Source organism: Canis lupus, chromosome 27 (assembly GCF_011100685.1).
Source record: "Canis lupus familiaris isolate Mischka breed German Shepherd chromosome 27, alternate assembly UU_Cfam_GSD_1.0, whole genome shotgun sequence".
NCBI lineage: Eukaryota > Metazoa > Chordata > Mammalia > Carnivora > Canidae > Canis > Canis lupus.
In genome coordinates, this window is record NC_049248.1 from 7,627,546 (window position 1) to 7,654,182 (window position 26,637).

The window sequence follows — 26,637 nt, forward strand, 5'->3', positions numbered from 1 at the left end:
TTCAGTAAATACTCTCCAGGTTATTATTAAAGATTCCATTCCAATGTCAGCTCAGCCTTCCTCAGGCAGTTAGGCTGACGCGTCCTCCCTCATTGCCATGTCTCCAGTTTCTCCCAACCTCTTCCCAGTCTGGGACATCTTCTTAGCCTATTGGCCCTCAGTGTATGACAGACACGGAGGAGACAGATCTCCAATGGATGCTTGAAGAGACTAAGACCCTGAGCGCATACACATGCACGCACACACGCACGCACACACACACACACACACAAGTAGCTTCACCTTTTTCTCTGCCACTCAGCATTGACTGGGAAACAAGCAAGGGCTTCCACTTCCCTCCACAACACTGCACCCAGTCAGGTTGAGAAGCTGCCTGGACCCAGGCTTCATGAGGGAAGGGTCGCAGCTGCGTCTCTGCCATCCACGGGCAGACGGCAGTGAGCACTTGAACGACAGAGGGAGGACAGAACAGCCTACCCAGTCTGTCCTCCTCCCACTGCATGTGTTTATAAGCCATAGAATATCCAGCCTAATCCACTTCATACCAGTACCTGGGCCGGTTAGCACCAGTACAGAATCAGCCAGCTGGCTCGAGGCCAGAGATGGAAGGAAGCTCTGACAACCACATTCCTTACTCAGTGGAGAAAGTAAGGAGCCACAATTGCTCTGGCAGGATTTTAAAGATGAGAAAGTAGCAGACACCCACGCATGAAGGCAGCAGAGCCCCAGCTGTGGTGGGAGTCGCCTGGGACGGGCAGGCTGAGCCTCGCTCCAGACACCTTAGGGCCCTGGAGGCTAAGGACCAGGCAGGAAGGCTGAGGGAGGAGCGCCCCAGTCCCCAGGGGCAAGGCTTGGTGCGGCCAGGCGAATGACGTTCCCCTTCTGTGAACCCCCCTCTGCCTCGGTGAGTTCCCAGCAGGGTGGGGGCCCCAGGGCACCAAGCTGGAGGTAGGTCCCTATCTCATGGAGCTATCAGATGAGACATCGCGATCGGAGTCCTCAGCCTCACTTGGCGGCGGTGGCGGCGGGTCGCTAAGCGGGACCGCAGTGAAAGCAGGAGACTTTCTAGAAAAAAACACCAGTTGTCACCTTGGGGCAGGCAGGCATCCTGCTGAGGCTGGCATTCCTCTTTCCCGTGACTTTATTCTCAGACGGGCCTGTGAGCACCATCTCAGGCAAGGACAGGAGGGCCACAGAGGCAAGGGTGGCCACAGGGTAAGGGAAGCAGGGAAGGGTCTACCCACTTCTTCTACCCCACTCTGATGGGATATGGTCCCTGTCTTTATCCTGTGGACTCTGGGAGGCTCAGAGTTCAGAAATATCTCAAATTGCGGGGTGGCTCAGTCAGTTAAGCATCTGCCCTCGGCCCAGGTCATGATCCCAGGGTCCTGGGATCGAGCCCCACGTCTGGCTCCCTGCTCAGCGGGGAGTCTCCCTCTCCCCCTGCTGTGCTCACTTGCTTGCTCTCAAATAAATTTAATTTAAAAAGAAGTATCTTAAATCATACTATGAGAGAGGTTGCCTGAGCCCAAGTGCACAGACTTGATTTATGTCTATCTAAATCTACTATGTCTAGTATTTTTGTGACTTTTTAAAATTTACTTTTTTGTAGAGGTAGAGCTTACACAGGGTTAAATGCACCAATTGTAGCCCTGGCTTCAGATAAAAATCTGCCCCCACACCTCTTCTGTTCCCTACCAATTTTTAGCTGCTCCTAACCAGGGGAACCACCAGGGTTAGTGGCATTGGGAGGTTTGGGCTGTCCAGCCACAAATGGGCACACACCCCTTATCCGCCTGCTAAGGGAGAGAAGGTTGTCGGGCTGGCCTGACATACCAGGTGGCCTCTAAGGGCCTCCCATCACGATGCATGGGGTCTCAGGGTCACAGGGCCTCTGGTCCACCACTCCCCTGCCCCGCCCGTGCGCACCCTAGGAAGAAGACGCGGAAGAAGGCAGGCCAAGCCCCCACTCCAGGGGAGGTCCTCACCGGTCTCCAGACTGTGTGATGAGCCGGCGGCAGGTCTCCATCTGCACGTCCAAGCCTCGCTTCATGCTGCACATCTCCATGTATTCATGCAAGTGTCGGTTCATGTCATTCTTAGCTGTGGCCAGCTCCAGCTGTGGCAGGGGCAGGGCAGGGCCATCCAGGTCAGCGTTGTCCTTGCCCCAAACTCCCAGGAAGCTAACACACCAAGAACACCACCAGGGGGTGGGGGGTGGCAGGCGGCCGTGGGTGAGGGCTCAGATTAAAAATAAGCCAGGCCAAGTCAGAAGGCACCCAGTGTACTCTCATTCCTCCTAGTTGTCCTGGGAATCTCTGCCTATGGAGGAAGGCAGAGGCCTCTGCTACGGACCCTCTCTGATGAGAGGAACGTGCATGTGAGCAGAACAGAGAGCCCGGCGGCCGTCTGCGCACAGCCTTGCCCCCTCACCGGGCTTCCCACATGGCCCTGTACAAGGCTGCACCCCATCTGTCTCCCTCTCTCATTCAGGTGCTCCCAGGAGGCCAGCCATGGGTCGTATTCATCTCTGCCTGTGCATGCCCAGCACCCTGATGGGGAAATCACTTAGTGACCCCCGGGACATAGCACAGCACAAAGGGGGCCCTCCCGCTTGCTCTGCTGGAAGAGGCTCAATCCTCTCCTTAGTACCCTCTTGTCTCACCTGTGAGCCAACTCAGCATCTAACAGAAAGAATGTGGCCACAGCCAGTGTCCTATTGGTTCTAAGATGTATCCCCATTCAGGAAACGTTCCAGGAAACGTTCGTGAGAAAATGGGGGCTCAGAATCAAGGAAATACGGCCTCCTTCACAGAGGTAGAGCTGAGAGGCGGGGCAAAGGCGGAAAAGATCTGGGCCAGAGACAATCTGGACCTCTCTTTGTTTGGGGTACAAAGGACAGGGGCCAAAAGGAGAGGCTGAATAAAACTGCTTGAAGGAGATTGGCCTGGCTGCCTGAGAGCAGAGAAAGGGTAGGAAACTACCCATGAATAATCCAACTTGGATAGAGGAAACCACCCAGAACTAATCCAAACTGGACAGGGAGAGGATGGGAACTCAGAGGAAGAAACAAATGGGTCACAGGGCCAGACAGAAGAGATGGTGGCCTGGTGCATCGGGAGCCCCAGTAGATACAGCTTGGCTGGCAGCCTTGACTCCAGAGCTGGGACACGGTAGCAAGCCAGAGCAGCAGGACATGCCCACCCACCACTCAATCCAGGAAGACAACCGGGGGTTACCAGCTTTTGTTCAGATGGGCTGCTGCCTCACCCCAGTTTCTCTAGCTCAGGGGAGCAGGAGGGGAAGGGGCTAACTTCCAGAGGCCATCACTCACTAGGACAGGAAAGAAGGAAATGAAGCAAATGTATTCTATACAAAGACAAGGCTAGATCTCCACCAGTTGCCGCTATGTATCTGTGTGTGTCCCCTTATTTATCTCACACGTCTAAAGCAGGGGTGAGAGAAGGCAGCCACCACACGCTAGGAGGTGTCCAACAGCCTCCACTGAAAATCGCAGCCTTGCTCTGTGACCAGAGGGCGGCATAGGGCTGGGACTCAATGGAGAGGAAGCAGAAAGGACAGCAGGAGCTCCTTCCACCCTCCACCTGGCCCTGGCTTTACCACTGATAATGGGAAATGCACCTTGCCTTCATCCCAGTCACCCCAGGGGTCACCAGGGCCAACATTGCACCTAATGCCCCCCGTCAGCTCTCCCAACACCTCTCCTAACACCATCTCACTGCAAGAGAAGAAGACTGCCACGTGGGTGTCAGCAAGTGGATGGAAAGCAAGTGGCTCCCCACCCCCTCCTCATCGGGGAGCAGACACGTGGCTGCAGGCCTTTAATACTCAGCCTCGGGCAGGGGCAGCCCGGGTGGCTCAGCGGTTTAGCGATGCCTTCAGCCCAGGGCATGATCCTGGAGACCAGGGATTGAGTCCCACATTGGGCTCCCTGTGTGGAGCCTGCTTCTCCCTCTGCCTCCCTCTATGTGTAGCTCTCATGAATAAATAAAGTCTTAAAAAAAAAAAAAAAAAAAAACTCAGCCTCTGTCTGCCTGGGCAAGAGACAAAACAGGTGGTTTAAAGAAGAAAGACCGGGATCCCTGGGTGGCGCAGCGGTTTGGCGCCTGCCTTTGGCCCAGGGCACGATCCTGGAGACCCGGGATCAAATCCCACGTCGGGCTCCCAGTGCATGGAGCCTGCTTCTCCCTCTGCCTATGTCTCTGCCTCTCTTTCTCTCTCTCTCTCTCTGTGACTATCATAAATAAATTAAAAAATTTAAAGTAAAAATAAAAATAAAGAAGCAAGACCATGTGATATGTGTTGGGAGAACACACATGTAGAAAAATCATCTGTCAACTTCCTTCTCAAAATGCAGGCAGTGTGAGAGCAGCAAGGATATATATATGCCACATGGGCTTGAAGAGAGGCTGAGAGTTACAGGCCCACAGCCTCTTCCCTAAGTGAAGGGCCCTCCCCGTGAGCAGGAGGCCCCCCTCCACCCAGAGTACCACAAACCTCCCTCAGTGGCTGCAGGCCTAGCTCTAACTTAGAGCACTGCTTCCCTTGCCTGCTTCCAAAGGACCCTCCCGGCTAGGGAATGACAACAGAGGTTCCTCCATCAGCCAAAGGGCTGAGCTAGGAAACAGAAAAGTCACAGTCTACTTAGTAGCCGCTGCTATCACCCAGACAGTACTACTGATAATTGTAAAACCGCCATGCAGCATGCTTACTAGGAGGCAGGCACTGCCCTCAGCTCATTGCCTCATTTAATTTGATCTTCAGACCAGCTTGTGAGGGGGTTGTGATTCAGACCCCACTTGACAAATAAAGAAATAGGCTCAGAGAGCGGAAGTAGCCCATTAGAAGCAGGAGCGGCAGAAAGTAAGTGACAGGGCTGAGACTAGAACCCACATCTGGGGCAGCCCGGGTGGCTCAGCAGTTTAGCACTGCCTTCAGCCCAGGGCCTGATCTTGGAGACCCGGGATCAAGACCCGCATCGGGCTCCCTGCATGGAGCCTGCTTCTCCCTCTGCTTGTGTCTCTGCCTCTCTTTCCGTGTGTCTCTCATGAATAAATAAATAAAATCTTTAAAATAAAAAAAAAAAGAACCCACATCTGTCCACCCCCCTCCAGAGCCTGAAGTCTTAAGGCTCCAGCCCCACAAAAGAGAGAGAGGGAAACGCCTGGTGTCTGGCACCCTTGGGGTCACAGCTTCAACCCCCAGCCTTACCTCTATTTGGTCAATGGTTTCCTGATATTCTTTCTCCCGGGTCTTGAACAGGGACTCTGTATCTTTAATCACCTTCTCCAAACTGTCTTCCTGCTGCTGGAGCAGACAGGGAAGCAAGGGCGAGGCCAGAGAGGAGGGTGGGATGGGGTGTTGCACAGGGCCGAGGCAGGAAAGAGAGAGAGAGAGAGTAAGGTTAAAGGAAGCTGGAGATGGCAGAGAGGATAAAGGAGAAGGGGAAAAGCAGGTAGAGGATGGAGGCCACAGAGGGAAAGCAGCGACTGCAGGGAGGAGGGGGAGGGGACGGGACGTCCAGCTTGAGGTGGGGGGCAGGCCTGGCGGGGCCCCGAGGCAGAGAGGGGCCATTACCTCTCCCTGTGCCTCTGCGGCTGCCATGGCATAGCCTGAGAAATCCTCCCAAAGCAGCAGGGTCTCCTCAGTTTCCTCCCAAGTCAGGCTGTCACAGTCGTCCTCAAAATCATACTCCCTCCTAGAGACAGGGAACCCGCTGTCAAGGAGGGCGGGGGCCTTTCTGCCAGAGGAGGGCCACTGTTGGGGGTGGGAGGTGGGTAGTGGGGGCTCCGGCCTCGGGATGGGGGCTGCTAGAGGTGGGCCTGCAGGACTCAGGACTCACAGCTGGTTGAGCATGCGCTGCATCTCCTCGTTGATGCTGAGGGCTGTGCTCTCCTCCTCATCCCCATCGGGCTGGCGGGGCCCATCACTTTCCGACAGGGAGGTGTCCTCCTCGATGGCAGCCTTGCGCTCCCGCTTCCGCCCCCCCATGGATGGGACCTTAATGGGAGACAAGTGCAGAGACTACAGAGACGAGGCCGGGTGCATGAGGAGAAGGGCGGATGGGTGCCGGCAGGGGTTGGGTTGGGGGATTGGGGGTGGGGAGGGAGCAGAGAAGCGTGAACCAGCAGGAGGGGGGGGTAGACAGGGACAGAGAGAGAAGACACAGTTACGACGACAGCAACAGACACTGGAATTACCGAGAGACAGGCGGATAGACACAGATGGGGACAGGGCTGCAGACTGAGAAGGAAGAAAAAGAAGAAACAGAGAAAATAGGGCAGTAAGACCAGGGGAGAAATGGCCCTGGGGCACCCACGGTAGATGTGCAGAATGACTACGGAGGATTTGTTTGCTAAAAAAATAAAAATTAAAAAAAAGCCTTTCTAATGAGATGACGGAACCAAAAGGCAAGTTTCAGGCTGCAAGGAAGAGGAGGACCCGGTATATACAAAGGAGAACCTGAGTCTCATGTCCAGATCTGGGAAGCCGCAGAAGGGGCAGAAAGAAATGGAGCAAAGAGGGAACGAGATAGAGAAAAGGCGGAGGAAGAGCAAGGAGAACGGAGATGGGAGAAGTCTAGGCCCAATAGCCCAGCAGGTCAAAACTGATGGCCAAAGGCCAGGGTGGCTGAGAAACTGGGACGGGACATTCAAAAGCTTGCATGAGAGCCAAACTAACCAGCTTCTTCTGTGGAGGAAGCAAGAAAAGATGAAAGGAAGAGAGGAGAGGAGGCGGACAGAGGGGGAGAGAGGGAGGGGGAGACGGCGTTAGAGATGGCTTCCGAACCTTCTCTTCAGAGGCTCTTCTTGCCCCCCAGCCTAGTCCCACGGAGGGCCCCCACTGCCGGGGTAGGGCCCCCAGGAGGATGAAGGAAGGACCCTGCCTGCGCCCCCCTCCCGTGAGGAGCTGAGGCACTGGGCAGGCGTGGGCAGGGGCCCAGGGCCTGTGGGCAGCCCCACCCCCTCACCTGGAATATCTTGATCATGTCCTCGCAGTTGCGCTGCTGGGCCACGTCACACAGTTTGGCGGTGATGTCAATGCGGCGACAGATGTCCATATCTACCTTCATGGCCTTTTCCTGGATCTTTGTATCCAGCTCAGACAGGTTCTGTCCAGGGAAGGTAGGGTGCAGTGAGAGGGCAGCCAGTACCCTAGACGAGCCCCAGGATGGCCCTGGCAAGATCCTCATCTTTCCAGTCACACACCACCATGGCCCCCTCTTCCTGAATGCCTTCCCTGCAGCACTCATGGGCTGCTCATGCCACAGACCCCCTGGTTGGACAGGGAGCCCTGGAGCGCACAGCCCAGGACCCACAGGGGCTCCCTCCTAGAACTGATGCTCCCAGTGAGACCACTGGGTGTTACAAAAGTGGAGGAAATATTGCCAGAAGAAGAAGAATGGCTAACACTCATTCAGCATTAAGTCTGTGCCAGCACGGTCCTAAGAGCATTACAATCTCCACAGTCACTCTGCAAAGTACATGCCTTTACTATCCCATTCCACAGAGGAGGACACAGAGGCAGAGTGGTGAAGGAATTCACCAAGGCCATACCACAGAGCTGGGCTCTGGGTTCTTAACTAACCGCTTGACAACCTCTAGTTATGATGGAGGCCATAGTGCCTCTTGGATACGACACGGAGCCTTTTGTTCCTTCTTTTCCTTTCTCTTTTTAAAAATATTTTACTTATTTATTTGTGGCAAGGACAGAGAACGCAAGTAGGGAGCAGAGGGAGAGGGCAAAGCAGGCTCGATGCCAGGACCCTGGAATCATGACCTGAGCTGAAGGCAGTCACTTAACCGACCAAGCTGGCCAGGTGCTCCCTTCTTTTCCTTTTGAACGAGGGTGGCGTAGGGGCAGGCAGAGGTAGATGGAAGCATAGTAAAGTGGGTGAGGAGGGCAGCCCAGGTGGCTCAGCAGCTTAACACCACCTTCAGCCCAGGGCGTGATCCTGGGGACCGGGAATCGAGTCCCACATCGGGCTCCCTGCATGAAGCCTGCTTCTCCCTCTGCCTGTGTCTCTGCCATTCTCTCTCTCTCTCTCTCTCTCATTAATAAATAAATAAAATCTAAAAAAAAATTTTTTTTTAATGAAGTGGGTGAGGATGGGGTCCAGGAAACCAACAGGCCCAAACCAGAAAGGCCTTATCTGTCTGGTCTCAGGCGTGAGGTAGCTGCACTCACATTGCTCATGAGCCCCTTGAAGACCACTAGCTCAGCTTTCAACTGCTCCACCTTCATGGCCAGCTCCTCTTGGCAGGCATCAGCCTCTTGGGCTTCCTGAAGTTGGGGAGAAAGCCCTGCCTGTTAGTGGTGCTGTCGATGCAGAATGTAGGTGAAGACAAGGAAGGGCCAGGGGAGGACAGGGTCTGGGAGGTTGCTAGGGGCCGGGTGGGGAGGAGGAAGGGTGGAGGGAGCACAGTGGTGGGCAGCCCTCACCTCCTGGAGCTCATTCACTCGCTCCTGCAGCTGTATCCGCACAGTGTACTCCTCTTCCCACCTGGCAGACATGGGGGACAGGAGGGAATGTAGGTGTGGGGTCCCACCCCACCCCACAGCTCCCTGCCTCCCACCCCTCTGGCTCAGGCCTCTCTTACTCTAGGTCTCGTGCCCTAGATGCACAGGGGCTGTGGACAGGAATGGCTGGCCAGTCTGTGGGTGGCCAGCTGCAGCTGTCGGGTGGCTCCGTGCCTCCTGGCAAGTGCAAGCTCACCAGCTGCCTTCCCAGAACCTCTGGGCCAGGAACTGGATTTAAGAGCAACTGCTACCACTCTGCACCCTTGCAGCGCCTGTCCCTCTCAGGCCCTGGCCCAGCCAGCTGCTTGGCTGGCCTTCTCCCCACTGCGGTCCACCAGCCCGGCCCCCCACCTTCGGTGGCACAGATCCAGTCTCCTGCCTCCTGCCCGCACCAGACCAGGGCTCCTCTAGCCCACTGCCCTGCCTCTCGTGGTGCCACTTAACGCCAGAGAAGCAGCTGCAGGACATACACCACATCCACAGGGTAGGTCAAGAGCCTGGGAGCAGACACTGAAAGTCTGTACCCTGCAAGCTCCAGAAAAGGCCCACACAGAGCCCCTGAAAGCGAGCAGTGGAGAGGTGATGGGGCTGGCCCTGAGGTGTGAAAGCAGTGGAAAGCTGGGGTTCCCAGACACCCAAAACCCAAGGGTAGGGAAATCAAAGTACAGAAAAGCACCTCTGCCAACCCGATGGGTAGGAACCAGAAGCGGCATCTCCTGGAATTCCAGGACTAGGACCACAAGCAGAAAAGAGGCCCCCTTGGCCACAGGCAGGCTCTGCTGCGTAGGGCTAGGGTTCTCCCTGGACGTGAGTCCCTGGCAAGCCAGTGCACAGGCCGTGGCAGCGCAGAGGCAGTAGGACAGTGCTGGGGGCGGCACGCTGCGGAGGGTTTCAGGGGCCTGCTAGGGTGCCCAGACCCCACTCACACAGCCTCCACTCAGACAGCCTATCACCTCCTGCCACTTCTTCCAGGCTGAGGAAGGAAGCCATGGTACAAGAGAAGCCACAGGATTAGGATCAGAAAGGGAGCCAGAGGCTGCAAAAAGGATAGCAAGAATACGAAAGGCTGACCAACAGACAGATTCTGCAGACATGGGATTTACTCCTCCCTCTCCCACCTCACCCCCCTCTCCCTTCCTGGGCTCTGCCCGCAGCCTCTTCCTTCCATGCCCTCCTGCTCCTCACTGGGCTCTGCATTGCAGTGCTCCTAAAAATAACTCCTCTACATCAGCAAGTGCCCCTCCTCGTGGAGCCAGCCTGGCCACCACCCTGCCAGCCCATCACGCAACCCAGCTCCCCAGCCTCTTTGCCCTCTGCCCACCCTTCCCCGCTGTCCCCATGTCCTTCTTTCTTTTGCTCTAGCATTCTCCATCAGTTAGTCAGTCAGGGCCGGGGAGGAGCCCTAGCAGCATCAAGTTATATCTTTACATAGATAAGACTTTATCTTTTCTGGGCCTGTGGGTTTTTTCATTGACAGCCTGCAGGTGTGGGATTCAGTGCCCTCATACCCCTGAGTCCGTGAGTCCCTGGAGGAAGCAAGACTGGCAAGGGGACAATAGCCCTGGGCAAGATGCACTGGGAAGGGCAGGAAGCAACAAATTCAGGTAGAAATTTAAATAAGGAAGATAGGGAAAGATTGAGGTGAACAAAACCTTAGAGTTGTTGTTGTTGTTGTTGTTGTTGTTTTAATCTGAAAATAATTCATATGGAAGCTTACTAGAATTCTTGAAAGTTTGTTTGTTTGTTTGTTTGTTTGTTTATTTATTTATTTATTTATTTTCAGTAACTCTACATCCAAAGTGGGGCTCAAACTCACGACCCTGAGGTCAAGAGTCACGTGTTCTTCTGACTGAGCCAGCCAAGGCGCCCCTGGACGCTTACTAGAATTCTCTGTTCTCCAGCCAGACTTTCCCACGAGTAGGTTCCTTCCAACCTCCATTCAAATCTGGTCTCACAAAGTTCCCTCGACATGGGTAGAATTTGAGCCATTTCCATGAATTCTATGTTTACTAAAGACTTCCCTCCCAAATAAACGGTATCCTTGAGCAAAGTGAGGAAGCAGGGGCCATTCCTATGCTGGAAAACTGAGGCCAGGAGAGATCCACCCAAGGTTGCACACAGCAGGGGGTAGCTGAAAATAGAACCTGGGAGGCCTCAGATTCTTCACAGTTTACTGCTAAAGCTCTACCCATGCCTTCCAGGCCACAGATAGGAGCTTCAGTGTTGTTTTAAAGAGAACAGAACGAGGGCACAGGATCTGGGGTGGAGGAACGAGTAACTGCCAGTGTCACGTACCAGACAACTCTAGCTGCAGGGCCCTCTGCACAGCAGCGTGCTGCAGAGCGATGAGCTCATCAATCCCCAAGGAATAACTCTCTGCTGCCCTGGACAGCTGGACCAAGGACAAACACTCTTTCAGTTAAGAAAAAACAAATACCCGAGAACAGCAGTTGTTTCTGTGGTTATGGGTGCATTCCAGAACTGTCCGTGTTCTGCTGCTGGCAATGTTAATTAATTCCTGCAAGGGCAGGGGCAGGGGCAGGTGCTGGGGCTGGGCCAGGGGCTGGGGCAGGCTGGTTCTGGGTGGCATCTGAATAATGGAGAGAATGGTTTAGGAGAACTGAGACTCCCAAAGGCACTTATAACACGGGCTACGATGAAGGAAGCCAGCATGAGGACAGGACTCAACCTCAGAAAGCCTGCTGGTCTGCAATCTGCTAGACTCTGGCAGGTTACAGATCCCTGAAGGCTGCCCCCAGACCCTGGGGTAATCTCTGGGAGCATTTAGCCAAGCCCCAGAGGACACCAATCTCAGCTACACTGGGCTGCAAGGGTAGTTCCCAGGCTTGCCCACAAGGGGTCAGAGTAGTCAATTAAGAGGTTAACCATGATGGCTCCCAAAATAAAGCCTCCTGCTGACATGTCATCTTCCTTCTCAACCATGGCATCCCTCACGAAGTCTACAGAGGGCTGGCTGTGTTCATGCTCCTTCCTCATGGCCTGGTTATCAACCCTCTAAGGGATCCACTTGATATACAGCCAGCACTAGCATCACATCCCTTCCCCTGGCCCGTTGTGCTACCCTGCCAGTCCCCTGCAGAAAACCCAAATCGTCTTCCTCAGACAGCACAGGGCCTGGCCCCCAGCTGCCTTATACTCACAGGGTGTGTCCATATTCTCAACTTTTCCCCACTCGGTTCCTCTGCTGGCTTCATTCACATTTCGTCATCCTTTGGCTCTCTGCACTTTCACAGATTCCCCCAGCTTCCACAAGTCCTGTGACAACTACCAGTCCTTTCCCCCTTCCCTAGCAAATTCCTTTTCCCCCTTGTTTTCTGTTTTCTTTTATTATTTTCTTTTCTTTTCTTTTTTATTATTTTATTTTTTACTTACTCTGAGCAACGTTCTGGGGTCCCAGAGCCTTTTATATGGAACTGGGGTAAGTTCCCAGTTTCCATCGACATTGCTTTGGGAAACCCAGAGCAGTGGCAGGGTCGCCCACTCCGAGATGCAGCCCCTCCCTTACCACTCCCTTCTATTTTCATTTAGACTCCCAAATGAAAGCTCTATGCTTTGTCTCTTACTTTTGATCAGTATGTGGAGCCTCTATCACAAAACTGCTCTGAGGGCTGCGCCTGGAGAGGCTTAGTACCCCAGATGTGACCACTCAAACGCGTGTCCCTTTCACACAGCACACGACCCCACAGTTAACGCAGTCATCCAAACACTGCAGCCTAGATGAGACAGAAAGAAAAGCCACAAGAAAAATATGTATTCCCCACAATCCTCCGCTTAGAGAATCCTTCTTCCTGTCACGAGTGCGACTTCTGCATTCCCTGTGGATTCCCCTCTTCCTGTACCCAGTGCCGTCTGTCTACCTCCAAGCTCCTCCTTACACAGCAGGAACTTTACTCTCCTATTCCTCCCTGATTCTTGGGCCGCACTGCTGTCCTCTCCAGCACCCACACCTCGTCCTGGCCCCATGTGTGGCATGACGCTGAGCCCGGTCCCCACCTTCCCGGTCCCCTACCTCCGCTTGTACTCGTCCCGCTCGCGCTTCACTTTAGCCAGGACGTTGTAGAGCGCGCGGATCTCGGGGGTGATGGTGTCGATCTGGACGCCCACCCCGTCGGGATGCACCCACGACAGGCCAGGCCCCTGCACCAGCGTGGGCTCCAGTCCCGGCCCGAGCCGGCGGGCGTGAGAGAAGGACCAGATGGTGCCGGGCATGAAGCGGGCTGACGAGGAGTAGGAGGTGGAGGTGGAGGTGGAGGGCGACGAGTGGCAGGCCGCGGAGGGCACGAGGGGGCCGGCTGGCGACCGCGCGGGCGAGCCAAGCACCCGCGCCGACGGGGTGCAGACGGCGGCCGGCCGGGCGCTCAGGGGCAGCCCAAGGGGCCGGATGGGGCTGACGAAGCCGGTCTGCACGGCCTGGTCGCGGCGAGCCAGGCCCCGCCGGCCCTGCTTACCCTCCTCCAGCGCCTGCTGCAGCTGCTTCTCTAGCAGCCGGTTGCGGCGCTCCAGCTCGTGCACCTTGGCCAGGAAGCAGCGGAAGCGGAGGTTCAGGGTCTTGAGCACGTTGATGTTGGAGCCCAGGTCGTTGCGGAGAGCCATGGCGGCGGGGGGGGCCGGGCCCGGCCCGGGCGGCGAGTAGGCAGCCGGGCCGGCCGGGGCGAGCGACGACGGGGACACGTCCCCTCCCCCGGCGAAATGGTCGCCTCCCAGAGGGTCCCCCAGCGGCCCGGCCAGGCCCTGCTGCTCCTGCTGCAGGAGGAAGAGATTGGGGCCGAATAACGGATTCATGGTGGCGTCTTCTGCTGGGAGACGGACACCGCTACAGGAGCAGGGATGGAGGGCGAGGGGGAAGAGCCAATGAGGCGCCAGGCGGACGCGGGGCAACCAATCAGACGGCCCGGCGGTAGGGGCAGAGGTCACGGGGGCGGGGCAGGGGAGAGAGGAAGCCAATGAACGGCCGGGCTGGAGGCTGGCACCGGGATCTTTCCGGGTCTGAGGCTGGCGGACCCCAGTCCATGCCTTCAAGCCAGGGTGGCACAGAGGAAGAAAATCCAGGTCCCTTGCTACTCCATGGGTTCTGGCAGGATGCCCATCCCCTCTACACCCCCATTGCCCTCCTCTCCCCAGAATCCAAACTGACTCCAGACCCTGAGCCCCTGAGGAGACAGGGAGCCCAAGAGCCTGAAACTCATTTCTCAGTAGACTACATTATTTTCTCTCTTCAGAGGGGCCCTGCCCCACCCTCCCGCCACTACTCTTCAAGCAACAAAGCCAGTACCCAGTCCCCTCAAAAAACACACAGTGGCCAGAGATTATAAAATGTGTATTAGATTTCATACGCAGTGGGGACACCAGCCTCACAGAGGTTAAGAGTTCCAACCCTGTGCCAACAGCAGTAAGCCACCCCAGTCTAGTACCAGCCATTCATCTAAGACAACACTGGATGGCTGCTGCCTCTGGACTGAGATTTTCTCCTCTTTGCTGGTGGGGGCTGGCTGGAATCAAGGGGGGACATGGCGGGAGTCTCAGGTCCCTTGGGGGTGCCATTCTGTTTCCGGAAGGCAGCTCTCTTGGAAGGCTGTGCTGGCAACTGCTGCTTTACTTTCTTGGTCCCTCTGGTGCTTCTAAGGGGCTGAACCCAGTCCTCAGGCTTGAGTGTGTCCTGGGTCTTGGAAAGGGATAGCACAGGCACTTCTGTGTCCGTGCCCTTAGGAGGGCCATTCGGCTTCCGGAAGGCAACCTTCTTGGAGGATAGCAGCGTAGCTGATTGTTGCTTTAGTTTCTTAGTCACCTTTGGTCCCCTGATCTCTTGAGTTGGCTGACTGCTGTCCTGGAGCTTGGAAGAAGCTTGGGACTTTGTGTCACAAGATACAGTGGACAATCCTGAGTCTGTCCCTTTGGAGATGCCATTCTGCTTCTGGAAAGAGGCCTTTTTGGGATGTTGCCGTTTCTGCAACTGCTGCTTTGTTTTCATAGCCACTCTGGCCTTCTTGGCAGGCTGGCTGCTGCCCTCAGGTTTGGGGGTCACCTGGCCCTTCACCTCAGGCAAGTCTAGGCTTGTAGGGGTGGAAGCTGCAGAATTTCCTAGGTTAAAATGAAACATGTGGTTTAAGAAAATGGGCCTCACCACTGGTTCCTGATCATTACTAGAGGAAGTTAGTACCAGTATCAAGATAAAGAAACTGCCTACTAATGGCCAAGTATGCCACATAGTGGCGTAAGAGTACACTATCTTGGGATCCCTGGGTGGCTCAGCGGTTTAGAGACTGCCTTCGGCCCAGGGCCTGATCCTGGAGACCTGGGATCGAGTCCCATGTCAGGCTCTCTGCATGGAGCCTGCTTCTCCCTCTGCCTGTGTCTCTGCCTCTCTGTGTCTCTCATGAATGAATAAATAACATCTTAAAAAAAAAAAAAGTACACTATCTAGATCCATATTACTTAATATTACCTGGCCTTTATTCAAGTCACATCTGAATCTTGTATTAGAGAAAGGGATCAAAAAAAATAAATAAAAAGGAAGAGATTATCCATCCTTGGGCAAAAAGGTTTTCAGAGGAAGCTGTCAGGAAGCTTCAGGACAGGTCACATGACACTCTTGAGGAGGAGGTGAATGAATAAACTGAGGCACTGGGCTTTTTCTTTCTTTTTTTTTTTTTTTTTAATTTTTTATTTATTTATTTATTTTTTTATTCATGATAGGCACACAGTGAGAGAGAGAGAGGCAGAGACACAGGCAGAGGGAGAAGCAGGCTCCATGCACCGGGAGCCTGATGTGGGATTCGATCCCGGATCTCCAGGATCGCGCCCTGGGCCAAAGGCAGGCGCCAAACCGCTGCGCCACCCAGGGATCCCGGCTTTTTCTTTTTCAATCAAAGACCAGTCTGAGGGTGTTTTTTGTTTATGTAGATTTTGATGAGATGCAAGAAAATAAGTCATACACTGCAACTAGAAACAGGCTAGTAAGGCACAAATGAGAAATGACATTAAACACTTTTTTTTTTTTTTTAAGATTTTATTTATTCATTCATGAGAGACAGAGAAAGGCAGACACAGGCAGAGGGAGAAGCAGGCTCCATGCAGGGAGCCCGATGCAGGACTCGATCCTGGGATTCTAGGATCACACCCTGAGCCAAAGGCAGATGCTCAACTGCTGAGCCACCCAGGAGTCCCTAAACACGTACTTTTAAAGTTACAGCAAGGGCAGCCCCAGTGGCTCAGCGGTTTATTGCCACCTTCGGCCCAGGGCGTGATCCTGGAGACCCGGGATCGAGTCCCACGTCAGGCTCCCTGCACAGAGCCTGCTTCTCCCTCTGCCTGTGCCTGTGCCTCTCTCTCTGTGTGTCTTTCATGATTAAATAAATAAAATTAAAACAAAAATAAAAATAAAGTTACAGCAAATTTTGCTAGTTCTTACGGTTTCCCTTAACGTTCAGATGTGACTTTTGTGAGGACCATTATTTATAAAGAAAAAAAAAATTGCAGTCATGCGACTCAATCTCAGGATCAAGAATTCAATTCATGTTGGGCATAGAGATTACATAAATAAGTAAACTTGAAAAAGAAATCAACTCAGTCACAGTTTGTATTCAGAGAACTCACCTCTCCCTCTTCCAACTAAACCTAAGTTTAGGGACGCCTGGGTGGCTCATCGGTTGAGTTTTTGTCTGCGTTTGGCTCAGGGCATGATCCCGGAGTTCCGGGATTGAGTCCCACATTGGGCTCCCTGCATGGAGCCTGCTTCTCCCTCTGCCTATGTCTCTGCCTCTCTTTCTGTGTCTCTCATGAATAAATAAAATCTTAAAAAAAAAAAAAAAAAAAAAGACTAAACCTAGGCTTATATCCCAGCTGGCAGAACTCTGAAGCCTGTTCCAGAAAACCCCACCCTTCTCCGAGATCTAGGCCAGACTCAAGATGGTTGAGAAAAAGATCTGCAATTAGTGTGATGGGCTCAAAGAACCTCTAATAGTCCAGAGGAGTCTTGTGCCAACCTGGTGCTGACAATGCTGGACCTCTGCTGAGGTCTATTACCAGGAAGGCAACCCTTGGCCAAGAAGGAAAAGAAACCACAACTGCACTGGGAATGCATTTAGTGCCCAAAGACTGCAGCCACTTGGCAGGATCAAGGAAAAGGTTCCCAGTTGCACGAATTCTTTAACATATACTCAAATGGGGTCCAGGCTCTGGAACGATTCTGACTGGAATGAAAGAGGCAGAAATCCCTCCCTTCCCTGCAGTCATATACCTCCTAAAAGGTAGAAAGAGCAAAGGTGGTGAAGAAGGGCAGAAAGGGCAGAGTATGCTTACCTGTCTGGGACTGGGGGATAGAATTAGAGAATTTCTTGAACTTGGCAATAAAGAAACCATCCATATTGTGGGTATGAGGGTAGAAGCGGCGGGTAGAACGCAGGGTAGGGTGGAAGCGCCTTTCTCGAAAGCGAGTGAAACCCTCCTGGCCAAAGTCTAAACCTGTGGGCACCAACCGCACGTTCCTCTTTTTCAGGGCATAGTCTACCACCCACTCATTCTCTTCCACCTGGATACATCAAGGAGACAAGGAAGAGAGAAGGAAAAGTAGAGCTGGAGCTGAAGGGAGCTCTAAGGGGCCAACAGCCTCCTGGCCCTGTTCCCTGAGCTCCACCACAACAGAGGCCTCACCATGATGGAACAGGTACAGTATACAAGGTAGCCTCCTGTCTTGGAGGTAGCATTGACGGAGTCAATAGCACTCAGGAGCAACTCCTTCTGAAGGTGAGCACAGCGCAAGATGTCCTTCTCATCCTATTCCAAAGAGAGACCGATAGAAGGGTGTCAAAATGTCACAAGCCAGCCTCAGGAAAAGAGGTGAGCCTCCACCTCCCATCCCAGCTTGCAAGGACTAGGCCAAGACTTCTCAGCCAGCCCCCACACTCACTCTTAGCCCCACCCCACCCCCAACACCTCACCTTGTTAGTCTTCACGGCTGGGTCTTTGGAGATGACCCCAGTACCACTACAAGGAGCATCCAAAAGTACTCGGTCAAAGCCCCCCACCACCTGGGGAAAAAGGCTAGGTTAATTAGGTGTTTTTGGTGGTCCTTATCACACCATTATTTTCCAGGGGCAAGTTTCAATACTGAAGTCAAGAAGGGGACAGGCAAACTAGAAGACACACAGAGGGGAGCCACACCTTGGGGAACTGGCGCCCATCGTAGTGGCTGATGATGGTGTTGGTGACTCCCAACCGGTGCAGATTACCCACGACACTCTTGAGCCGCTCAGCATTGGCATCGTTGGCAAGAATCACACCTGTGTTCTTCATCAGCTGGGCTGAAGGGAGAGAGGCATGGTGCTCACCAGCCAGCCACCCTCCAGCCCCAAAATGTGAAGTGGTGAATTCCCACCACTTCAAGGCAACTTTACTGTGAATAGGCCTCCTCCCCATGGTCTACAGGACAGATCTAGACCTGCACCCTCTGATGAGTAAGACTGCCAGTGTGGTTTTTTTCAGTTACCAAGCATCTTTTTGGTCCTCCAGACTAACTTACTTAAATGATAATAGCTTAATAAAATGACTATAACTAGCTATATGCTGAACACTTTGCTAAGGACTTCTAAAACATAACTTAACCCCGACAATTCAAGTATAATATAACTGCCAAGCCAAGCACAGTTGCCCCATTTCACATAGTAAGACAAGACCAGAGGCTTGTCCGTGGTCATATGGGTACTTAGTGGCACAAGGGGCTGGAACCCAGGCCAAATCCAGAGTCTGTACTCTTCACTTTTCTGCTAGTTGCTTGTGCACTGTTTTCTTGAGCACCAGAGAGTCAACGACCTCATTTACTTAGAAAAGCAGAGAGCCAGATGGCTCCTACCCTGGCCTGCCTTTCTCATACCTATGTAGCTAGTCTTTCCTCCAGGGGCACAACACATGTCCAAGATCCGTTCGTGTTCTTGGGGTGCCAAGGCCATGACCGGCAACATACTGGAGGCTCCCTGAAGCATATAGTACCCAGCCAGGTACTCGGGGGTAGCACCTGTGGAGGAGGACCAGTCAGTGACATGCTGGGACAAGGGCAGGGGCAAAGGGGCTATCGGGCAGGGGATACTTACCAATGGGCACAGAAGAATCATATACCACTAGTCCAGTCTTTGACCACTTGCCCAGAGGATCCAGGTTAACTCCACGGTTAATTAGTGCCTGAAAATAAGAAAGATAAAGATTTTATAACCTCGTAGGCTACCATATCCAGAAAACAGGTGGAAATATAAAAATATGGTTCTACTGAGTTACAACACAATCATAGACTCTTTGCAGCCTCTCCTATATCACCCATGACGTCCTTTCCCTTAGCCTTAGGCTCTAACTCAAGGCCTGAACTCTATCTGAATGGAGCAGACTGCCAGCTCCTGTCCTTTGGTTTCCTGGAACTGAACTCTGATGTTCCAGTAGGCTCAGTCCCCCTTACCACTATAAAATATAACATCACCGGCTATAGCACATTAAAGATAAGGATCAGGTAGGTTACATTCACACCAGGAAGACTACACACAGGGTCCTGCCAGTGACCACAGGACACCAGTATTAACATACAGCCCCTGAACCCTCTAAAACGGTGAGTTTAAAATACTGTTTGTGCATGTGTGGGGGCAAGAATCTGTTTCACCAGCCCCTCAATGATCTAAAAAGCAGGTAACTCCCATTTTGTTCTGAGGCAGCAGAACTTTAATCCTGATGCAGCATCTCAACCCTGTCACAGGGAGCACAAGCTGAAGGGACAAGTTCTCACTTCAGAGTTCCCGGGCCCCAAGCCAGTCAGATAAATCCAGTATGACACTAGGCCTACCTGAGTTTGCCTTTGGATCATGCCTGACCAAGAAATGCTTAGGTACTAACAGCCCACTCCTCAACCCCCATCTAAGTCAGATAGGGGAGTCTCTGCAGTTAAAAGTCAACAACCCCCTGAGATACAGAAAACAAAAATCTCAAAATCCATCCCTTACCTGAGCGAGGTCTCGACGTCGGGTTTTCAAGGTATTGGTCCTGAGGGTGATGGGCCGAGGCACCTCATTAGCTTCTAAGAACTCCACCAGCTGGGAAAGCAAAATGGCAGGGAGCAAGTCAGGCTGGCCAAGGAGCTTAGCTGGAAGAGGAAAGAGGAAGGAGGCTGCCCTCCTCACACAAGGTAAGATTGAGAGGTTGAGAAAAGAAAAGAAGGGGCATTAGATTAGCACTTCAGTACCTCAGACAGAGGAAAAAGGTCCATAAGCTTGCCAAGTAGGAAGTCTCCATAGGAGTAATAAGTAGCCAGATCCTTCTGAAGCCGGTGCAGATACTCAGAACGAGACCGACCTTCCTCCCGCTGAGTCCCAAAATCACGCAGCACTCCCACTATATCCTGGATGCGCTTGTGAATCCGTTGCAAGTCTGGAGCCTGGGCATGTGGATGTGTTAAGGAACTGTAACTGTTTCATGATGTCCAGAGCCTGGAAATTTCCTCTCACAAGCACCTTTCCCCTACCCCTCACCCAGCACTGGAAGGATATCCTGCTCCATCTCCCCAGGAAGGGGCAGCACAAAGGACTCCTCCTCATCCACATTGATCTGTAGGCCCCCCTCTGTCTCATCATCCTTTTGGGGGCATGACTGAAGGGACCCTTTCTCCTCTTCCTCCTCAGTCTCCTCCTCACTCCACTGGCCCCTAGAAACAGGTTCAGAAACAAGGATTCACAGAATAAAACAGACACCAGCTCCTCCCTCAATTCTTTCACCCCAGCTGTTGCCTGGTCTCCATCTTAAGAGTTTCTAAAACTTACCCAGCCACAGCCTCCTGAACCTTTTGCTTCTGAGCAGCCCTCTCAATGGGCAGCAGCTGAAAAAAGAGACAAGGGGCTAGTAATGCAAAGCCTACCCTCCTACCCTCCCAGGTAGTATTTTATCTCTGTATTTTATCATTTCCTAAACGCAAAAGTACACTCTCAGAAGCATGGAACCTAAAGAAGTGAAATGTGAGATTGGTACAGTATTTTTTTTAAAGATTTATTTATTTATTTATGATAGACACAGAGAGAGAAAAAGAGAGAGAGAGAGGCAGAGACACAGGAGGAGGAAGAAGCAGACCCCATGCCAGGAGCCCGACGCGGGACTCGATCCTGGCGCAGGACTCAATCCCAGGACTCCAGAATCGCGCCCTGGGCCAAAGGCAGGCACCAAACCGCTGAACCACCCAGGGATCCCCAGATTGGTACAATATTGACCATTGTTGCAACTAAGTAATGGATCAAGGGGTTTCACCAAAACCGTTCAACTTTTGTGTGTAGTTCCCTTCTCCTTAAAAAGTTCAGAACCTGGGGCATGCCTGTGTGGCTCAGTTGGTTGAGCAGCTGACTCCTGATTTCAGCTCAGGTCAATGATCTCAGGGTAGTTAAGACTGAGAGCCCCACTCAGGAGTCTGATTCTCTCCCTCAGCCTCTCTCCCTGCTCCCACACATGCATGTGCTCTGTCTCTCAAATGAATAAATTTTTTTAAAAGCTTTTATTTATTCATTTGAGAGAAAGAAAAAACACATGCACATAAGCAGGGGGGAGGAAGAAGCAGACTCCCCATTGAGCAGGGAGCCTGACGAGGGACTCGATTCCAAGATCCCAGGATCGTGACCTGAGCCAAAGGCAAAACTTAGCTGACTGAGCCACCCAGTGCATCTTCAAATTTGTTTCCTGCCCTTTCTCAGTCACAGATCACCAGCACTTTCATAGACATAATAGCCAAATGTTAACTTATTAGTTAGTTATAAGCTTCTTTATACACTTTATAACTTAGTGTATAAAGAAATTAAAATTTACTTAAGCATATTGGGTATTTTGGCAGCTTCCAGAGTTTGGAGCATTATAGTCCACAGGGTGCCTGCAAATCTCCTGATAGTAACTCTGTAGAGAAAAGGCAGTCTAGGAAAAAGGTGCAAATGTGAACTTTGTTTTCATCAAAAAAAAAAAAAAAAAAAAAAAAAAACCACCACCACCACCAACCACCTTGTATCACCTGAGTTTTCCTAACATATTCATATACTAACTGTATAATAATACATAAAGAACCCCTCCCTTTTTAAAAGTAATCCCTATACCCAACATGGGGCTTAAACTTACACTCCCAAGACCAAGAGTCCCATGCTCTACTGACTGGCCAGCCAGGCAATCCTACATAAATAACTTCTTACACCCCAGTCAATAAATCTGTCCATACTCTGGATCCTCCTCTGAAACAGAATTACTAGGTCAAAAGGAAGAAACTCTCCAAGGTTCTCAGACACCAAATGCTTCACTAAAAAACTATGTACGCTCTCTATTCCCCTCAGTGGGGCACTCAAGTATCCACTTGACCAGGTCCTCACCAGCACTGAGGAGTCTCATATTTCAAAATGATCAATCCTACAGCTTTTCTACACTTTTGTGTGCATTGAGCAAACACAGATGACAGGAAAACAATGATGGAATGCTAAAACCCCTTTTCTCTACTCAGCTCATCCTTGTCACTGAGTCTCAAGGACCCGGAAAGACTAAAAGGCAAGGATCCCTTCCTCAAAACCCACAGAACTAAAGCTCACCTCTTCATCTTCATCCTCGCCCTCTGAGTCGGAGTCGGCGCCGTAGTCATCTATCATATCAGCATCACTGTCCTCAGAGCCCCAGAGGTCCTCCTGGTTCAGCACACCATCCTCTTCAGAGTCTTCCTCCTCCACCTCTTCCTCCTCACTGCTATGGGTCAGTGCTGGACGCTTCTTGCCTTGAGTACCGTGATGCAAGGGCTGGGCTCCCTTCTTGCCAGGTGTCTGGACAGCTCCTCCAGAGATTCCTAAGGGTTTGAGGAATTCTGGACTGACGGCAGCCACACGCTGATGGAACCTACACTTTCTATTCCTAAAGATGTCCTGTTTCTTTCTCTCCAGAAATGCCCAGCAAGGCCTTCCCTACCCAGAACCCAGCGGACTCGTCATAGAGCACACAGCTCCTATACTCACTGACCTTTGGGTAGTTTTCCAGGCAATGGTTTGGCCCCAGGGAACTTATGCATCGCAAGGGATTCAGCAGAACCCAATCTCCTCTTGGCTGCCCTGAAAAGAAGTGAGGAAATGGAACATACCTCTGGGCTCTGCCACTGAAATGGGACAGTCCCCAAACAGCCCTTTCCACATGTGATCATGGGACTAAAGATAAGCAGTACCAATTTAATCCAGATAAACCTGCACAACCACACTCACCTCTTCCGAGCACGACTAGATAGCCTCTTAGAATTTTCATCACCAGCTGTATTTAAAAAAAAAAAAGAGAGAAGCAGAACAATAGGTTACAGGGAAAATGAAAAAGAACATTAGAAGAGAGGGGTGCCTGGGTGGCTCAGTGGTTAAGCGTCTGCCTTCGACTCAGCATGATTCCGGAATGCCAGGATGGAGTCCCACATCAGGCTCCCCGCACATAGCCTGCTTCTCCTCTGCCTGTGTTTCTGCCTCTCTCTGTGTCTCTCGTGAATAAATAAACATATCTTTAAAAAAAAATTAGAAGTGAAAATAAATGTAGAGAAAGAATACACTAATTAGGGGCATCTGGATGGCTCAGTCTGCTGAGCTTCTGCCTGTGGCTCAGATCATGATCTCAGATCTCAGGGTCCTGGAATTGAGCCCTGAGTTGGGCTCCCGGCTCAGCAAGGAGTCTGCTTCTCCCTCTTCCTCTGCTATTACCCCTGCTTGTGCTCTCTCACTCTGTCAAATAAATAAATAAAATCTTACAAAAAAAAAAAATACACTAATGAAAGGGAGTAGATTCTAATTCGTTCCACAGAGCTTTACAAGGAGCTGGATGAGAGATGTAAAAGAGATGATCTGTATGTGGTTGTTCATCAATCAAATCCAAACTGGGCCTCCCTCCAGACTTTTTTTTTTTTTTTAAATAAATTTTTATTTATTTATGATAGTCACACAGAGAGAGAGAGAGAGAGAGAGGCAGAGACACAGGCAGAGGGAGAAGCAGGCTCCATGCAGGGAGCCCGACGTGGGAGTCGATCCAGGGTCTCCAGGATCACGCCCTGGGCCAAAGGCGGGCGCCAAACCGCTGCGCCACCCGGGGATCCCTCCCTCCAGACTTCTGATTTCAGTAAATAGTATTACCATCATTCTGGTAACAAGAGAGATTCAAAATTAATCTTTTCTCTCTGGCCTTGGACCTGGTTTGCTGCAACATGGCTAAACCCCCCAAGAAGGTCTGAATTGGGGATGGGATGATAAATATGGAGTAGCCTGTGGTGCTTGGACCTATACCACCACTTCTGCTGTGGCAGTCAATTCTGCCATCAGAAGACTGAAGGAACTGAGGGACCAGCAGAAGCTCCACCATCTGAAACACTGCTGGTCTATAACAAATGGATTTATGTGACAAACAAAACTGTCTTCTCTTCTGTTTTTTTTTTTTTTTCTTTTTTAGGATTTTATTTATTTACTCAGAGACAGAGAGAGAGAGAGAGGCAGAGACACAGGCAGAGGGAGAAGCTGGCTCCACGCAGGGAGCCCGATGCGGGACTCGATCCCGGGACTCCGGGACCATACCCGGGACCGAAGGCAGACGCTAAACTGCTGAGCCACCCAGGGATCCCCTCTTCTGCTTTCTTTTATTCTCAATTTAATCAGTGACCAGCCACAGATTTTACCTTAGTAACTAGTTTTCCATACATTCTCCAAAAAAATAAAAGGCTTAAATGCCAGCCCTGTCATTTGCAAATGCCCAAGCTACTTAACATTCATTTCCTTCAGGATGTCTCTTTCACAAAGCACTAAGAGAATGAGGTGACATAACATGTCCAACAGATTCAGTATAGTGCCTAACACTTTTGAAAGATTTTAGAGGGAGAGAGTGTGCATGAGCAGGGGGAGGGGAAGAGAGAAAGAGAATCCTCAAGCAGACTCCCCGCTGAGCAAGGAGCCTGATGCAGGGCTTGATCCCACAACCCGGAGATCATGACCTGAGTGGACATCAAGAGTCTGATGTTGGGATCCCTGGGTGGCGCAGCGGTTTGGCGCCTGCCTTTGGCCCAGGGCGCGATCCTGGAGACCCGGGATCGAATCCCACATCAGGCTCCTGGTGCATGGAGCCTGCTTCTCCCTCTGCCTATGTCTCTGCCTCTCTTTCTCTCTCTCTCTGTGACTATCATAAATAAATAAAAATTAAAAAAAAAAAAAAAAAAAAAAGAGTCTGATGTTTAGGGCAGCCCGGGTGGCTCAGTGGTTTAGCGCCGCCCCGTCCAGGGCCTGATCCTGGAGTCCCTGGATCGCGTCCCACATGGAGCTCCCGGCATGGAGCCTGCTTCTCCCTCTGCCTGTGTCTCTGCCTCTCTCTCTGTGTGTCTCTCATGAATAAATAAATAAAAAATCTTAAAAAAAAAAAAAAAAAAAAAAAGAGAGTCTGATGTTTAACCGACTGAGCCACCCGGGTGTCAGTGCTAGCACTTTCTAGTATCTCAAAAACCTGCATCTTTTATCTAATGCCCAACACAAACTACCTGTCCACTCTTCTGTCATCCCCAGCCTTCCATGCCATAGATTATTCACCATATGGGAATCAGATCTGTGCCTTCCCATGCTCACCTCCTCCACAAAGCAGTTGATGTGACTGGTCTGTTCCCTTCCCAAGTTCCACTTACTAAAACGTCAACCATTTTCCAAAACCCAGATTAAAATCTTTTTAAACTCGAAATGCGTAGGTCCTCTAATAACCTTACTCAGTATTAACCTAGTATTAACCTGTACCTCTTGTTGCATGGGTACTTGGGTCCCTGCTGCATCTTCCCTAATTTCTAAGTGCTGATGACAATAAGTGTTTCATTCACACTTGTTTTTATTTTTTTGAGAGAGAGCGAGCGAGGGTGGGGTGGGGTGGGGTGGGTAAGGGGAGAGTGAACTTTAAGCAGACTCCCCACTGGGCGGGGAGCCTGCTGTGAGGCTCCATCTCACCACCCTGAGATCATGACCTGAGCCAAAATCAAGAGTGGAACGCTTAACCGACCAAGCCACCAGGTGCCTCCATTCATACTGGCTTTCTAAAAACTCATACAACAAACTCTGGTTTCTCTTCAAATGTATAAAGCTAGTAACTTGGGATCCCTGGGTGGCGCAGTGGTTTAGCGCCTGCCTTTGGCCCAGGGCGCGATCCTGGAGACCCGGGATCGAATCCCATGTCGGGCTCCCGGTGCATGGAGCCTGCTTCTCCCTCTGCCTATGTCTCTGCCTCTCTCTCTCTCTCTCTCTCTCTGTGTGTGTGTGTGTGTGACTATCATAAATAAATAAAAATTAAAAAAAAAAAAAAAAGCTAGTAACTCATTCAAAGAAAATTCCCCTTGAACAGAAAATAAGTACAGAGACGAGAAACGGAGGAGAATGTGATTCAGATGAAAGAACGGTGCAAAACCTAGAGGCCTGGGAGGAGAGGGGGCGGGCCCTGAGCCTTACCTGCAGGCAAGAATCTAGCGAGTTCGGTCTCAGCGCCCTTCTGTTTCCGAGCCTTCCGGCCCGGTCCGCGCTTCTCCTTCTTCGTGGGGTCCAACTTGCGCCCCATAGTTCTGGAGAAAAGAAAAATGGGAGAGGATAGAGTCGCGTGTGTTGGAAAGGGAAACGGAGACGGCAGACTCGGCGTATCAGAGCGGGACAGGGCACCCTGGAGCCTCGACTCCGCACCTCTCCCTCAACCGACCCTCACGGCAAGGCCAGACCTCCACCCCCCGCCCGGCCCGGCCCGGCCCTTGGGTCCCACGCCGTTTGTACGGCGTCCCGCTCGCAACGCCCCAGTCTGGATCAGTGCAGTCACCCTTCCCCGACTTCTTGCACACCCGCGCGAAGGCCGGGCTCACCTGAAACACGCTCCAGGCCCCAGAGGTCCGGGGAAGCGGCGCGACACTCCACGTGCGCCCCGAGGTCACGGTTCCGGCACCGCGCGCGGAGGAAGCGCTTCACGCAGGCGCACGGAGGCGCGCTGACCCCGCGGCCCGCCTCTTCCGGCCGCTTCCAGTCCGCCGCAGACCCGGAACGGACTGCCGCCCTGGGAACGCGCGCTGGGCTGGCGGCG

The 26,637-nt window shown here is 52.1% G+C and overlaps 2 protein-coding genes and 1 long non-coding RNA gene across 11 annotated transcripts; 1 reads left to right on the top strand and 2 right to left on the bottom strand.

The window, feature by feature from the left end:
* On the bottom strand, positions 1-13,398 carry IFFO1 (intermediate filament family orphan 1). Of its 7 annotated transcripts, none has more exons than XM_038576600.1 (10): positions 12,572-13,398; positions 8,464-8,524; positions 8,209-8,304; positions 6,992-7,132; positions 6,703-6,711; positions 5,864-6,021; positions 5,599-5,719; positions 5,233-5,328; positions 1,989-2,119; positions 1-1,061 (listed from the first exon to the last, which is right to left on the bottom strand). In XM_038576600.1, exons 1-10 carry the CDS (start codon positions 13,342-13,344, stop codon positions 962-964), a joined length of 1,686 nt encoding a protein of 561 aa, XP_038432528.1. In that variant the 5' UTR covers positions 13,345-13,398; the 3' UTR covers positions 1-961. The 7 variants fall into 7 exon arrangements, with proteins under 7 accessions (XP_038432528.1, XP_038432525.1, XP_038432523.1 ...); XM_038576597.1 differs by having other exon boundaries at positions 1-1,065; positions 6,703-6,708; positions 12,572-13,395; XM_038576595.1 differs by having other exon boundaries at positions 1-1,065; positions 12,572-13,394.
* LOC111092765 lies at positions 12,938-18,115 on the top strand. Of its 3 annotated transcripts, none has more exons than XR_005379790.1 (3): positions 12,938-13,137; positions 17,057-17,224; positions 17,653-18,115. It is a non-coding gene; the product is annotated as an uncharacterized LOC111092765 (long non-coding RNA). The 3 variants fall into 3 exon arrangements; XR_005379791.1 differs by lacking the exon at positions 12,938-13,137 and adding an exon at positions 13,182-13,459; XR_005379789.1 differs by lacking the exon at positions 12,938-13,137 and adding an exon at positions 13,484-13,611.
* On the bottom strand, positions 13,863-26,582 carry NOP2 (NOP2 nucleolar protein). Its single transcript, XM_038576582.1, has 16 exons — positions 26,423-26,582; positions 26,025-26,134; positions 22,791-22,836; positions 22,555-22,643; positions 22,137-22,384; positions 20,352-20,407; positions 20,082-20,236; positions 19,778-19,977; positions 19,539-19,628; positions 18,648-18,735; positions 18,431-18,571; positions 17,722-17,861; positions 17,499-17,588; positions 17,212-17,334; positions 16,861-17,089; positions 13,863-14,640 (listed from the first exon to the last, which is right to left on the bottom strand). Exons 2-16 carry the CDS (start codon positions 26,128-26,130, stop codon positions 13,985-13,987), a joined length of 2,457 nt encoding a protein of 818 aa, XP_038432510.1. The 5' UTR covers positions 26,131-26,134; positions 26,423-26,582; the 3' UTR covers positions 13,863-13,984.
* Between the last annotated feature and the right edge of the window lie 55 nt (positions 26,583-26,637).